Consider the following 16855-nt stretch of genomic DNA (forward strand, 5'->3'; position numbering starts at 1 on the left):
TTATGCTGCTTCCCTCTCATATTGTTGGTGTCTTGTTTTATATGAGTCTGAGTGACCCCTAGGGGTAACTTGATGCCACCTATTTATTAGTCATACCATTTCTGACACATTGTAAAGTGAGAGAGTGGATTTGACCAATCCTAGAACTGGTAACATTAGATATTCACTGCATTTGAGGAAGATTTTTGTTTTATGTGTAGATTATGTATTATTAATGTCTGTATTGGTAGTCTTATTTTCACTTAAATACAGCAATATAATAAATGAACTACACTCTGATAGCAGTAGCCCAAGTTAACCACTAGAGGATGCCCTAGGATTATTACATTTGTATTTTGTGGTTTTTTTTTTTTTTCCTTGACAACATTTTAAAAACCAAACTGCTGAGGGTTGACAACAGTTCAAAAACTCAACATTTTCTTAAACAAATTAAGGTTGCTCAATTGGTTTTAATTGGTTCTCTTGTGGTTTTCTGTTGGGGATGTCTGGTACCCATCAAAGTTACATACACATACTGCTCTTTACATTTTACTCTTTTACTTTTCAGATTTAGGATTTCCAACTCTGAATTGGATGGGTTGACTACATTTAGCTTAAAGAATAAAAGCTTGCACATCCTTCAGAAATAGGAGACACACACGTTAATATATTCATATTGGAGACTCATTGATTGATCTTTTTTTTTTCTTGTAATTCAAAGCCTTGCCATCTAAAACTGATGAGCCTTAACAAAAGATAAATAGAACTGCAACAAAAAACCCAAAACCAAAATGAAGCAGACACATGTTTATCTATATCTATAAGGCTTTGAGCATTGAGCAGACTTAACTAGAGACAGTCTTTAGGAAGACATGCAAGGAGTCTATAACCCTCTGCAGAAATTGATGGGTGCGCGTTAGAAGACCTGAACTTATTAAAGGAAATTCATACATAGTGACACCAGGGGGTGCAATTCTACACTTGTCGGATTTGTTCGCTCCCATTTTATCATCTCCACTATGACGCTGCAGAGTGTAAAAAGAACATTGTATTATAAGCATCTATGATTCAGTATGCAAATCAGTTAGTAATGTACTATCAGAAAAGTGTTGATGACACACTCTAAAAGCAGGAGAGTGGCAGTTTACCCTTTCTTAAATGGTTTCATAAGTGTTAAAAGTAGTAAATGATAAGTATCCAATGACTAGAAATACCTGCATTATAATGTGGGGAATGCATTACAATATTATATTATTTATCATGTGCACTAGGGAGATACTTTATGATAAAGATGAAGACAATATAAACATGAATAGCATATCTGCTACATGCTACATTTTATATTCAGATATACATATATATATAACACAAATACACACACCTAACAGTTTGTGCTGTGCACATGATGAACCCAGTTCCTCATTAAAGAAACTACTGTTGAGAAAACTTCATATCCCGCCATGCAATTCGATCAGCGTAGTTTGCTTTGCGGGCCGCCTGCGCTGTGAGCGCCAGTCACGCTTGAAGGCTGGTCGCAGTGTTCCCGCGCAGATTCCCACAGTTCTGCGCAGATATGTAGAAATCCGCCGATCCCATTGGTGGAGCAGCGCAGATCCGCGCAGAACAACGGAAAACTGTGCGACGGCTCGTCTTTTTTTTCTGTGACATCACGCTGGCAGGCCGACCCTAAACCCTGCTCAGCCAATGACCGAGGGGGTTTAACGGAGGGGGGGAAGCCTCCTCCTTCCACAGCGTTATATTGTACCAATTTTTCAGCCGCCTGCTTTGCGATAGTAATACCTGGGGATTCCCTTCACCGATTTCATTCATACAGTCAAATCGGGAGCTCGGCGATCAGTTACAGAGTAGCAGCCCACGGCGTGAAGAAGACGGTGCTTTACAACCCGAAAAGAAATCTGATTTATTATCTCTGTGTTTTGTATGCCTGATCTATTTGGATTTGGGGTTGGTGCTGTGACAGTAAAATGATCGAGAGACCCGATTCTGCAGTTTCCAGCATAGCAGTGAGTATTTTGTTTTTGAAAACGCCTCGAATTGAATTTGGTATTTTAAAACGCCTGTAGGTATTGAATCAGTACGGGATGGGGGCTGCGGTTTGCGATCGGGTGTGATTTGGAGGAAAAGGGCTCCTTTGTCGTTTGAATGCGAGTTCTGCGGTTGGCATACATAGCAGCTGCGGCCAGGCGACAGACGGGCACATCCTCCATGGCGGGCGGCTCGCACACCCGGCTGTCCTCGGCCGTGCGACGCGCTGATCGGGGCATGTGCGTGCGATACGGCCGCTCACGGAGGCTGGGTCCGGCCAAAATGCACCGCCGACCGCTCGGTGCGCATCGTCTAGGCCCGTCCTCTGCCCAGCGTGCCGATGTGCCGGAGCCATCCCTGTGCGGAATGACAACGAGACAGGACGGCTCTGCTCCGGCACCCTCTGCAGTTTCTGTTTTTTAAGCGATCTGTTTCCGCTGTGTCGGTGTGCAGAGTTAATCCAGCCTGCAACGGTCGGACAAAATGTAGATGGTACAGGTATACGGTCACACACACACACACACACACACACACACCTTGAACTTGAATGAAATGGACAGACTCCCTGCTATTGTGGAGTGTCAAAATTGCAACATTTCGGGTAGATCTAATTTTATAACACGAACTTTCTTGTAAAATGCTCCAAATGATGTAAACCAATAAAGTCGCAAGCAAACACACTGGCAGATTCACCCCAGTTTTGTTTTGTGTTGCAATAATGGGTGTGTGACGGCGCTTTAGTTCCTCCTGTGCAAATGACTTCATGGTGATGCTGGTATTCAGCTCTCTCCATGTGTAAGGCAAGACCCTTTCCCTTTCCTATAAATGCACAACGTGGCCTCTATCCAAGGGGATACAAAGTCCTGCATCATAAAGGAAGCACTCCAAACAACATTGTTGCCATTTTCCTACAGCACTTCTTATCTATGCATATCAACCTTTTACATAAGCATGTGTGGCAGGCCCAGCATAATGCCCAAGGCTAAGATACCATATTACACTGCGTTTCTGCCCCAGATATATGCCTGTCCTTGTGTTGCATACATGTCTATGTAATAGTACCAATTTGCCCTTCAGTTTAGGACCACTTCAGTACAATGCAAATGAGTTAAACATTTTGGAAATAAACAAATAGGCACAGTCACACTATGCCTTTGTATTTTACCATGACTGTATAAAAGTAATGATAATCCATATTAACTTTTAACTAGGCAACCAGGCTTTTGTGCATTATCGGTGCATGATCTTTTAAGTTTAATATGAGCTGGTTACATTTAAACATTCAGACAAATGTTATTGCATTTATTTTTGCACTGGGGAGTGTCTGGACATCTCTAACTAGGTGGGTTACCTATGTCTCAATATGGGGCAAAAAAGACATTACACCCAGATTGTAAACCGCAGGTTTAAGTTAGCCACTCCAATATGAGTTCAGATGGTCATTTCAATTTCCAAGAGAACTCTCCGCAGCAGAAAGAAGACTCGCCGTTGAAATTCCCAATGTGGCTGAGCTGAGATTCCCTCCTGGGTTTCAGATCCAAATTCAATGGACCTCATTTCATCTCATTTGGCAGTGATATTTGTCAGGACTCCCAGCATAGGAGCAGTGCTTTTATTTGCTCTCTATGATCTAGATGTGCCCCAGAGCATTTAAAGTGCCCTTGAAAATGATAAGACGGGCCACACAACTCCACTTTTGTCCTAAACTGGACATGTACTTCTGTGTGATCTCTGATAAAAGAAAGAAGGGGATATTGTAATGCAATGTTTTTTTTTCAGCTGAGAGTGCTGCAAGAAGGAACATTGAAAAATGCAGTTTAGTCAGTGCAACAGTCCTGTTATCTTATCATATGTCTCCGCAGGTAACCCTGTGTATTTGTGGAATGTAAATAGAATTGAATCCATCTGATAACCTTCCTTCATCAACTGATATGAGCTTTCAGACTGCATAGAGCAGACAGAGTGGATGGCTCTCATGCAGCCTTTATTTCATTTCAACTGGGTCTGAATTGGATCCAGAAAATGCATTACAATGTCACAGTTGGTTTTCACTGATCTAGGGAGTGGGGACTGTAAGAAAAACAATCTGAATTGTGTTGCAGAGAGAATGCCAAGTTAGGATTACCAGTTTGGAGGTGGAATGATTCAGATGGGCCCCTCCCCCATCCATCTTTGCCACCCCTGTTTCCCCATCAGGCTTCAAACCCAGTGGTGGAGGCCTGAGTTTTAAACATAATTGATTATCTTCCCTGGCACTCGGTGAACTGTTATGTATTCTCTTTAGCCCGCGGGTCTGCTGAGCCAGATCAACCTAATATACAATGAATTTGTTGGGGGGGGGGGGGGGGGTTGAATAAAGCTGCCTCTGAAACAAAGCCAGATTTCCATTTGAGGAAGTTAAATACCATAAGGGATCCATATGCATTGATTTCCCCCCAGTTTGCACATGTGTTTGTGTGTGTGCGCACACATGTCTCTCTGTGTGTAGAGCAGGAATATGAACTTCGTAGTCTGCCTGTGCTGATGTAGAATTATAGTCATGTCGAGCATGATGATTGCCATCGAGCAACAGCCTTTTTTTTTTTTTTTTTTTTTTTTTTTTTTTTCGGCCCCTTTGGGTTTCCATGATTTGAATGGCAAATATGATATGGCATTTCTAAGCAGAAGAGAAACTATATGGTCTTAGACTCAAGTAATGACATCAGGGGAGCAAATAAGTAAGCAAGAACAAAAATGGTGTCTTAAACAGAATGCACTCCGCTGGACACAGTATAATCCATTACTTGGTGTTTTCTATTAGATTAGAATGTACTTCATAGCCTTGAAATATCTTGTTATGTGCTTAGATGGTTAAGGACCTGATTGACAGAAAAGTCCCTCTCATACAAATCTTCCTTTAGTTTACTACATTACGTTGTACATTATACAAATCACAACCAAACAATCTGTTTACAAGGTTAGACAAATCATTATCTTCCTTATCTAGGCTCTATTTTCCTTATTTATATTTTACCACCCTTCTGGTCCTCCTCCTCCACATGTTTAGTGTTTTAATGTATAATGTACAGGCAGTAAATCTATTCTCTTTCAAGTTTCCTAAAAAGGCCTTAAAAAAAATAAAACTGCTTTCAAAGGCAAAATCCAGTCTTTTTTGATTGATTCTTCTCCGCACATCCCCTGCTCTCTCACAGTCCCTTAACCCTGTGCAGCCCAGGACCCCCACCCCTCCCTCATCCCTCCATCCCCCTTACTGTTATCCAGTTATTTGTCAATGCGTTTTCTCCACAAAGATTTACAGTTGGTAAGGGCCCAGATTATTTTAGCTCAGTACTCAGCTGGTATGTATTCTCTTAAGTCATGAAGCGCAATGAATCTTGCGGTTCCTAAGGCTACGAGCGAATCTGGCGCTGTTTGTTTCAGTTTTGCTGCTGCTTCTGCCTGGAACACTTTGCCGCTCGACATAAAAACTTCAAGTTGCTTGCCAAAGATTAAAAGCTCAATAAAATAGGATGTGGCTCAAGAGTGTTGCTGCACTCTGCCATAAATTATATTTTGATACAAGCGTATTATCTGCTTTGCTCTGGGTTTTAATTTTGTGCTCGTTACATAATCGGTGATGCGCGTTCTGTGTAATTCTGTGCTGTTGTTCAGATGCCGGCTCGCTAATGATATACTCTCATCGCCTAGTCCCCGGTGTTGTCCTGTTCCCTTTACCGCACAACTACTGAACATATGCCATTTTGAAATGCGAACGCTTGACATTATAGATTTGTCCACTTTGCCTTTGACATAGTCGTGCCTGTGGTCATGGGTAAGCATCTGCTTTGGTCCTGGAATGATACACAAGGCCAAACTGCCAGAGACTAAGTGGTAGTTTCCTATTCTGAATTGGTACATATCAAAGAAAAACATTTGTTGACAATTCTAGATTTTGTGTGGGGGGGGAGAAGGAATGCATTAAAAATGTATAGAAAGGTTTCCCTTTGAAGAAAAGGTCCTCACCTCACCTGTGAAAGTGAAAAGCCATCCACAGTGTTTTGGCATGGACTGATTTTTATGGGATTAGTCATGCGTGAACATGCACTCATTTCTGTGGCTCCAAATGCTGGCAGGAGAGTGGAGGAAGGAAAGCGTGAAAGAAAGAAAAACGCACATAGGATTAGGCTGCAGTTCGTTACCATACACAGCGCTGTTGTGGAATTCAACTGGTGCTCTGGACGTGCAGCATGGCAATACACACGGTTATCTGATCTCACAAGACCTGGGCTAACTGGCAGTGTCACGCTCGTAATTTAAATCAGATGGTGGTCCTAATACCAATCGCAGCTAGAGAGGAATTTCCACAAACCCCCCTTTCTTGTGTAGGTATCGGATCGCCAGCATTATTCAGAAAGAAAGAAAGAAAGAGATGCTGCAACCAATGCCAATACTTCTGCCTCAAGGAGGAGTTCTGTTGGTGTTACAATAAAAAGAAGCATACGGTCCTGTTTCGACTTAATACGGACATGAAGATAATTCCCAGGATTAGGAGAGTCAAGTGATGCAGTTTGCTGTACATTCAGGCAGCAAATTCTTTGGATTAGAAGTAAAGATTACTCTGACTCGAATAAGGAGCAATGTGATTCCCTCTCAGCAGAAATGCAGCCAAACCAGAGCAATAAGATCTTACTACTTTCAATGCCAGTTTTTTTTTTTTTTTTCTTCTTCTTACACATTCTATGTAATTACAGTGATTTGTCTCCAATCAAATGTGAGCTCAAATCCCTGGGTCGTACTAGGTTCTCATATTGTGTGTAATCATCCAGCAGTCCTGCACCCTGCTGAAGTCTTTTGGAGAGAATGGAAAGTCTTGAATCTAATGTGCCTCCTAAACCTTCTTAGCAGACTTGTTTCCTCTATAGACCCTTCATTAGCATTTCGCTGTAATTTTCTATATCAAATAAATGAAAAGTTTGGTGAAATGAAAACCCTGAAACCATGCAAAGACACATTCTTTAAATAGCATTTGTTAATTTCCAATTTAAATAAGACCTGTGTTTTCAATACAGCTGGTAGGGAGACTTGTCCATATGCAACTTTCTACCAGTGCAATAAACCATCCCCTTTTAAAGGCCATGCAGCCTTTTTATCTATGGCCTTAGGCTATCTCCGGCATTTGGAAAAGCAATGGAAACTGCGGATCCAGCAACTGTAGATATTCTCCCTTTCCCGGGATTATTTCAGTTGAATTTGACAGTGACCTCCAGCCATTTTTCACTGCATGTCCATGTGAATTGTCTTTTAACAAATGCAGCCTGTCTTATTATTGATTGTTCGAGGACTAGCAAGAATACTCTGTCGCTGTCATCTGTACAATTCCTGCTGAGAATTGAGTGTAGGGCTATACACTCCTGTGAACTGTGAGTTTGAGAATTAAATTAAAAGACACACATTACCTTCCAAGTGGCTCCAAACCATTCAGGCCTTGTGGAAATGTCCTAGGGACAGAGTGATGCAGAGCAGCACAAGCTTTTGAAGTGTGACCTGAGGCTGTTCTTGTTATGTTTCACAACTGATTAAGAGGAGCCAACGATCTCTCAAAGTGGCTACACTCAGTACTTCTGAAAAGATTGTTACACTTCCAACCTTGTACTCAGAGTCTCAATGAGAGATTTAAGCCTTCTGCTTACATCAAAGTACCAGTCAATCTGGTCGGGAAATTTAATATGCAAGGAGCATGTAGCATTAAATAGTGTGATAATACTGAGCAAACATGAGTTATGTTCAAACTGAAGATAATACAAGTCAATTAAATTAGAAACCCAGAGTTGATGTGATGTGGATCATTATAATGACAGACTTGTTAAGCTCGTAAAGGGGTCGGTCGGCCTGATGTTAATTTGTGACTAGTTCTCCGTTTGCTCAGCTGATGGACCTGCTCTGTTTGTCTTCCAGCAGAGGAATCTGGAAGGGTATGTTGGTTTTGCCAACCTCCCCAACCAGGTCTACAGGAAGTCTGTGAAGAGGGGCTTTGAGTTCACTCTGATGGTAGTAGGTGAGTAATCGTCACTTTGTCTCCTGTCCTCTTGTGTGTCTGCTGTACTTGGCACTGTCAGTTCACTTGAGCCATTTTCATCGGTTTGTTTGTTTTGTCTGTGTCTGTGATCCCTCTGAATTGAGGCTAGGCCTTAGAGATGCTAATGGATGTTTAACAGATGAAGCCTTTGAAACCTTATTGTTTTTAAAGAGCGGTTTACCTTTTTTTACAACCTGTGTTCAGTGCCCACATGCACTTTAATTGCTTTAGTTTTTGAAAGCTTTCCTACATCACAAAAGACTTGGACTTCTATATGTATGAAGTATTATATTAATACTTAGTTTTCCTACTTTCCTCCAACATCTTCCCTACCCTATTGCATATATTGAGGTGAGCCATCTCTGTTTAGTGTAAAAGCTATGTTTAGCAGTTTAATTAAAAATAAGCTACAACTATCATTTTCTTTTCCTCTATGTATAGTATGATTGCCTCAGTAGGCACTGCTTTAAACCATTACATGCGCTTCGGCCTAGTGTTACTCTTAGTAGTTTGGTAATAAACTCAGTCAGCTACTTTTGGGTTTCTACTAAGATGGGTCAAAATAAATAAATACATTGTTACGATAATTCATAATTGAGTTATTATGGTGGGATGATTTAAACCCAGCTCTCTACACATGGTCACGTCAAATTTCGCTCTTGTTTTCCTTTCCTTTTTGTGGGGAGAAATGTCTGAAATGGAGAAGCACTGAGCCTGCTGTAGCACACATCTATGGACGTTTAGATGCTTGGAATGCTTTGTTCCCTCTGTGAGATTGAATGGTACCCAGATCAGATGTTCAGAGGATTATATGGAATCAACCCACAACAGTTGAGGAATTCAATCCAGTTGCCCATTTGGGAGAAGCATTTTCCCCAAAAATCCTGACAATGTGGAGTTACACAACTAATGAATTTGACTAAATTTAAAACTCCCCAAAATGTAGTAATTGTCCCCTTTTCCCTCAGAACCTCCTCACCCTGTAGTGTACCGTTGCTTTCTGCATGATGTTCTACACGGGGCTGTACTACTCTGCTTGGCCAAAAAGTACATTTTCGCGATAAGGGGAAGTGGTTTGAAATAAGCCCATCGTCTAGCCCTCTACTTCCTCCTTGCTGAGTCTCCAGAATGAATGCACTGACCCAGCAACAGATAGGTTCCAGATTTTCATTTTTCAGTGATGACGGCACAGACCTCGGGAGAGAGAAACAAACCGTTTACAGTTGTCATTAGACTATTCGTGCCTCCACTTCAAGAAGCCGCAAAAATGTAGATCAGGCATTCTTTTGTCGTTACTCTTCCCGAGATGGAATTGAAACGACCTAGCACATCTGGATATAAACAAACAAACGTTTAATGAGTCTCCGGGTCTGACTTTGTCTGCAAGCGGTATGGTAACTTAGTGGTCTTCACACAGAGGGAACACCCCTTTCCTCTAAGAGACCTGCACAAGCCTGAGAGTGTAGGACAGGATTGTGCGCTACGCAAAGGGAATTCAGAATGCTGCCACCACTAAAGCACACAGTTTACAGTTAAACCAAAGAAAACTGTTACGTTGCTGAATAGTTTTAGGAATCATTTTTTAATCCCACAGTTTACAAGTTTTGACCAAAGTGGTTTAATTACAGCATTGTATCAAGCAGCGCATAGATAGTCCTTTGTTGTAGCAGAATGTGTTTTGGGATATCAGAGCTTCGTACATAATGGTGTGGCGCTGTATTTATAAACAAAAACAATAAGAATGTTGTTCGGGCACCAGGTAGGGTACATCTACCACATAAATCGCAAATCAATTGCATATAACCCACCACCAGGACACACACAATACATTGTAACCTGTACCACCAGAGTGAGACTTTAAGATTGTATAATGGCCTTCAGGTTGATTTATATTCGCAACAGTGGTAGCATCTGTGGTTTTCCAGGTTCGGCTGCAGCAAAAACCACAGCCTTGTTGCAGCGCCCATGTGAACGCACACGTATCGGCCATAGAACCTCCACCCCTCTGAGTGCAGGCCAGACATCACTGTGTTCTGAAGACACAGCTGTGGTCACTCTGTGTTTAGCTGTTGTGCACTCGGGCTGCCTAATTGATTTCAAATGGGAGGCTGTGAGCGACACAACTTCACAGACACTTGAGACACTGCAGACCTCCTCCATTCACAAAACTTAACCCCTTTTCTGCCAAATCGCAAACTGCTCGGCGGTTTTGTTCTTGCTGTGTGTATAATTCAGTTTGTTTGTTTCAGGGCAGGTTCATGCTTCAAATATTTGTATTTTTGTGGCTGTTGTGCTATTTATGTTTATAATGCGGTTCATGGTTGTCAAAGCTTTTCCTGTTTTGCTGTTCACTTCACCTAGCTCAGTTTTCACATGAGCTGATTACTGACCTGATTGCCCAAGGATATCAAATTAAAAAAAAATCTTGAATGTAGTTTGTAATAAGCTTCAACTAATAGATCTTATTCTTTTTATGTTTTTGTTCATTTGTGTGACCTTTTATGTATAATACTAAAATGCAGGTTTTCAACATACAGTGCTTTAAATACCTTGATTTATGTCCAGGGAGACCACACTTCAAGTTGTCTAGTCGACATTTCATTTAGTTTGATGTATTATAACTTTTTCAGTTTGGCGTTCCTGCCGAGTCTAATATTAAACAGTTGTTTGTGCTTGTGCTGTCTCTTCATGAAATGTTGGTTCCGCTCCATTTCATTCTGTAACTCAAGTATGACAGCTAATAACTGCCATGACGTAGGCCTACATATATTTTACTTTACTTGCCTGATTAATTTCTGTGAGCTTGTTAGTCCCTGTGGAGAGTAGGGGTTGAGAGTATATTGTGCTACAGAACAATTGCATTACATTTGATTAGTGTCCTACAGATCTCTGTGTCAAAATAATCCTGGTAAACACATGGATGTTGACTTTGGTGGGACTCCAGTGCATCCAGGTGAAAGACTTCTGTGCCTAATGAGTTTCCACCCCTCCCCCCTTGCTTTTAAGAGATATAACAAAGGCCTTCGCTTGACTTGGGTTTAAGATACATAAACACAGACTGCTGACTAGCTGATTCGGGCTGAATGCTGTGTGATGTCATTGCTGTGTCTTGGTAAAGCTCTGCATGAATTTGTTTTCTGCTTCACAGCTTGGCATTTGGAAGCCTGAAGAATCAAAATTATTCAAAATCATTTAAACTGCTTTAGATTTAGCCTGTCTTGCAAAAATGAATTGACAACTGCAGACTTGTTGTTCTTTCTAAATGCTATCTCTACTGACAACTAATCATGAAGCTCGATGATGAGAGGACAGGGGTCCCTTCTGGCTTTTCTCCTCTGTTACATCAACAAAGCCTGCCCCTGATAAATTGCTGATCCCAGTTCTGGCAGGGACGAGTCGCTAAACTGGCACAGGAAGTGAGGGACTTGTGATGGTTTCATCCACAGAGCTGTTCCCCTTGTCTTTAGTGAGAGACAGTGGTGAGGATAAATATCAAACTGGGAATTCTGAATGAAGAATTAAAATGAGGGGTGGGTAGGGGAAGCTATGTTGGCAGGCTTAGCTCAAACATACATTAAGGAACTAAACAAGATAGTAGAGTGAACCAGCCAAGATCCCTTTCTTCATTTGAAACTCAAAGATGCTGTCTGTGACCACATAAACATTTGTAAACCTCAGAGTACAAGGCCGGCCTATAGTCACTGTGTCTCCTGAAGGTTTTCCTACATTTAAATCTACTGTAGGCTTGGAAGGGGATGCACAAAGGATATAAAATTTTGTTTTGTGTCTTTTGTTTTTTCTGTCTCAGGTTAGCGTTTTGCTTCAGGCTCAGTGTATTAATCGCTGCGGCAACCTCTTGAAACTATGTTCTCACACAAAAAGACTGTGGTTTGGCAAGGAGTCTCCCTGGCTAGTCTCTGCTTTCTTCACTCCCCTCTGCCTCAGAAGTATTTATGATTTCCCTGTGAGACTCCCTTTGTCTCGGCCTTTCCTCAATCACCCGGACCAGGCCTTGCTGTCACCTCGTGTCATAAGCAGGCCTCTTTCTCTGGAACCACCTATGTAACATTTTCTTTATGCAGTGGTCAGAAGATTCCATTCTTATCGTAACTGATACCATCGGCTGATTAGAGGTCTGGTTTCTACCCAGCTGTACATGTCAAAACTGCATTATCACTTACATGTCTATTTCATGTGTTTGTTTTCTTCTATCAACTTGCTTCTGATATTGCCTTCTGTAGGGTCATTGTGAATGATTTACAAATTTGCAGATGTCTGTCTTCAGAGCGAGCTTATCAGCAACATCATTTGCAATTCACTTTTACCTCAAACTCAAACTTACATCTGTTTGACCATAAGCACAGCCTACTAATGTATGTTTGCTTCCTTCCTCCAAACCCATAAGCTCGATGTGCTCTCCAGCCATTAGTCTCCCAGCAGATACCAAGAGACCACACTCCATCCCTTCCCATCTCCTCAACTGTGACTGCTAGCTTAGACTCCCAATCCATCATCCTTAAACGCCAGCCCCCTGAACCCCCCAGCTCTTTGCTCTGTAGCCCACACACTGTGTCCCTCCCAATCCTTCATCTGGAACCATTAGTTAGGAAGAACATGCTTTTCTCGCACATCCTCCACTCCCCTAGCCAGCATTGAATTTCTCCCTTCCTCGGCCACAGCTCCTGAATTCTAGATCAAACATCCTGCCTCTGCCCCAGTGTTTTGGGTCTAACCGCTAGGCCACAGGCAAAAAGGAGTTTGCTTAAATTATTGGTCTGCTCCACTGAAGCCCACAGACCCCGATGCTGTGAATGCTTCAGATGAACTGAGGTCAGTGTTTAATCCCACTCAGGCACAAGATACACTGATTGCTCAGGGGGCCTACACTGTGATCCAGGTCAAGGCTGGGCTAATGTGCCACACAGACGGCATGTGTGCGTGGCAGGCTGCCATTATGTCATCGCCCGATGACCTGGGGGTCACCGACAAGCAGGTGACATGGGGGCGAGTCCCAGATCTTGACCATCTGTTTGGTGTTTTAACACCTCGCTCGCTCGCTCGCTCTCTCTCCCTGCATCTGATCTCACTCCCCAAGTCCATTGAAAGAAGACAAAGGAAAGAGGATTTGGGAGGAGATACTGGCAGACTGATTTTCTTTTTTTTTTTTTTCTCTCTCTTCTCTATCACAGAGAGGGGTTGTGCTTTTTCCCCCATGCTGGGCCAGGGCAGCAGTAGGGAAGAGACATTTCTGTATGCAGTATTCACTGATGACTGCACAGGGATAGAGGTGTTGAAGTTCACAGAAGAGGAGGTTTAATGTTAATTCAAATACAATTAGGTCTGGAAAGGAGGAGTTGTGAAACCTGATCTAAGGCAAGTTTAAATTCAACACATATTAAATCGGTCTTCTCTCTCAATTCATAGTTTTTAGAATGTACCCCAGTGTGGCATTTTCTGGAATGTTTAGCTAAAGTGGCAAATAACACAAAAGATGGAGCCAAAAAATATTTTATGTTAAGAAAGCAGAAGAAGCTGGCAATCTATTAGGTAGCCATTATTTGAAATGTGGTAAGTACCTGTTGAGCCCCAATAGGACAAGCAAAAACATGTGAATTGAAATAAATGGCTTGCAATTAATCTGTAACAATTGTGATTTAGAATTGACAAGTTTAAATGAAATGTTAATGCTCAGATCTCATTGGACCACTAAAATGAGAAATAAGGGTAATGTAGTATAATAAACAATCCTGGCATTTTAATATGGTTTTATTGCTTCATATATTGCAAAACCCTTTAATTTTCACCACCCTGCCTATTCAGTGAGGGCATTGATAGTTCTCTATTGTACCATATAGCCACAAAGCTTTGCCTTTTTGTTTTGCTTTGTTCAGTCCAGATCTCAATGTCAAAATAATCACAAAGGCTGGTAGATCAAACAATATTGACATTGATTTTGGTGTAACTCTAGTAAATCCAGATGGAAGGAGATTTAACAGTGGCCTTGTTCGTGGCGGCTTAAGCGACAACAAAATATAGGATTGAAATTAAATACGCGATAATTAAAATTTGCTGGAAGTTTTCGGTTGTTCAGAGCTGAAACCAGGGGCTCCTTCAGCCCCCGCCCCACCCCCCAAAGAACCTTGCAACAGTTTAAAAATGTGTATTCGTCCCTCCCTCCAGATGCTGGCAGGAATGAAAGATGAGATTCTATGACACTTCTGGCATTTTGTCTAATGGCTGTGTTGTTGTTGCAGCTGTGTGGGACATTGTTATTCTTTGCTTTGAGAGAAACCTGGACGGTAACTTGAACCACCTTTATAGAATTCGCATGACAGCTTGACCGGGGCTCCCAACCAAGGGAGATGTAGTTTGCCCACGCACAGCAGGGATGACATTTCCCAAATATCCCTGTAGTGTGAAGTGTTCAAGTTTGCTGTATTTGCAGAACAAAAGCACTATGTGCTGTATAGATTGATGGCTGCCCCAGGACTTTTGTACACCAGAGCAGATGCATAGATGAGCATGGCTGTCTGTGTGCAGAGCTTCCTTCAGTAAACTACAGACGTGCTTTTCTAAAGTCAAGTGCTGCATGGGTTACCACGGTGACAATTGTTTTTGGCACTGCAATTAGTTCTGCAAGAAAAGCTTTTCCTAAAGGTTTTCCGAATGGGCCAGACAGTGTAATGCTGTTTATTTCTATAGGGACTGCAGAGGCGGTGAAGCTGGACAATTCCAATATATTTGGGCGGGGATGGATTTTAAGCTGGGCTGTGAGGGGGATGCACAATTGTATTGTCTAGATGAATTTACAAGGTTTACGTTTGCCTTGTTTTTTCTGAACCCAACACGTCCAACATTATCACGCAACGACTATCATGCTTAGATGCGCGCGCACACACACACACACACACACACACACACACACGCATGCACACACCACATACATGGACAGAAAGTGCCATTCCAAGGCCAAAGAAAACAAGCGACATCGCAGTTTGAAGTATAGCTGTAATGAAAACCAGCTGGGATTCTGTTTTGACATGGTGGGGCTCTTTTTAGGGTCTTTCAAAATAAAATCTACATTAAAAAAAAAGCAATACTTCTACTGCTTTAAACAGGACTTTTGAGAGGTTATGTTTCATCATGGAGATGTCGCATCGCTGAGACCAAGAGGGTACAATGTCATAGTTTAATCTTCTCATGTACTTGGGAGGAATACAGCAGCTGGCTGGTGTAGTTTTAATGTTCCTTTCTCCTGCATTTCACAACAGTAACAGATTTGGCCTCTGCACATCACACTCCTCAACACCATCAGACAGAATATCTGCACAATAATTAATGGAAACAATCTGGCAACAGATGATGGGTATTGTTTAGATGGAAATCCAGCAAAGCTTTTTAGAAAAGCATCAAGAAAAATCTGCTTCTGAAGAGTAGTTGCCATTAATGTCTAGAATTCTTGCTGTTTATATCACAGCAGCCAACAATTTTGGTGGTGTGCATTGACTTTGTTTGCCAGCAGAGCTCTGGCAAATCTGTGGCAAGCCATGGCAATTGTTTTTGGCAAATTATCCAGTAGAGCATTGGTTGGGAAATAAATCCGCAAAGGGATTCAACAAGTGTTTGTCAGCCTTCCTAACCAAAATGATGCTTTCAAAAGTGGCTTAGTTTCCACCATCACTCTGACTTTAGGCCTGTTTTCTTTCAAATTACAGAACCAATTGGAATTGTCACATAAATCTGTTCAGGTGATCATTTACCCATTTAAAAATTCATGTTGGGAATTTTTCCTTTTTCAGAAACTCTTCTTAGAAGTGGGGAATATTTATTTTCATGACTTAAAAAAAAAAAAAAAAGTGTTTTTAGACCTTTATTCTTTGGACCAAGTTATCAGATTCATAGCAGGAAGTTATCTTTTCAGTATAGAGGTTGATTTACCAGTTGCTTTTGCTCATCAGCAGAAGTTGTTGTGAAGGTTTCCCCAATAGAAATTACTTGGCATTTCCTCAGCAGTGCTAATATCACTGATGACAAGAGAATTGGAGCAGCTGCTTAAAGAATAGCCTTTGATAACACTCATTCTCACCACCTTTTTGCTACAGAATATTTGCTACAGGATATTTGGCCAAGATCTCATGCACCATAAAATCACTCCAATAGCTTGGCAACTTTTTGTCACAGACTTGCACATCTTTTGGCATGACTATTCACAGAGAAGGAATTCCTCTCTTGCCCTGGGGAGCCAGTAGCTGACTTGTCAGGAAGTAGTGTGAAGAGAGGACATCTTTCAGTCAGTGTTTTAATCTCCCAGGCCTCCCTTGTCTCTCTCACACCTGCTAGGAGTCGCCAACCTATGCAGATGCTGAATGTATTCAGAGGAGGTTGAAGGTTTTTTTTAACTACATTTTTGGAATTTTAATTAAATCAATGCCTGAATCCATACAGTTTATGGTAAAGACATCAACACCCTCTGGATTCAGACTGAGCTGGCTGGTCTTTTGACATCGAAACATTATCCCTGTGTCCCTGTGTTTAGAACTGAATAAACATTTGCTAAATTAAATGGAAACGGCAACAAATCTGGTTCTACCGATGCTTCCCTCATAGAAAGGTGACTTTCTGGTCGGCTCTGATACTCCAGGGGATGAACTAGTGACCTAGTGAAAACGGGCTTTATTGACAATCCTATGAGTTATCTGCCACCAGCTCAGTGCCCCCAGGAATCCCAAAACCTAGGTCAGTGTTTAAAGAAAGTGGCTGCCATCTCTGTTTACT

General features: G+C 41.7%; 1 protein-coding gene across 2 annotated transcripts in view; it reads left to right on the forward strand.

Annotated features, from left to right (window-relative positions):
- The first annotated feature begins 1733 nt into the window (after positions 1-1733).
- LOC136759059 (septin-7) overlaps positions 1734-16855 on the forward strand; it is a 57563-nt gene continuing 42441 nt past the window's right edge. Inside the window, exons 1-2 of one of the 2 annotated variants that reach the window (XM_066713870.1) lie at positions 1734-2003; positions 7963-8059. In XM_066713870.1, coding sequence (XP_066569967.1) covers positions 1965-2003; positions 7963-8059 — 136 coding nt within the window. In that variant the 5' untranslated portion in view covers positions 1734-1964. Of the gene's footprint in view, positions 2004-7959; positions 8060-16855 lie in introns of both variants that reach the window. The other variant, XM_066713869.1, reaches the window with a different exon arrangement.

Source organism: Amia ocellicauda, chromosome 9 (genome assembly GCF_036373705.1).
Source record: "Amia ocellicauda isolate fAmiCal2 chromosome 9, fAmiCal2.hap1, whole genome shotgun sequence".
NCBI classification, from domain to species: Eukaryota; Metazoa; Chordata; class Actinopteri; order Amiiformes; family Amiidae; genus Amia; species Amia ocellicauda.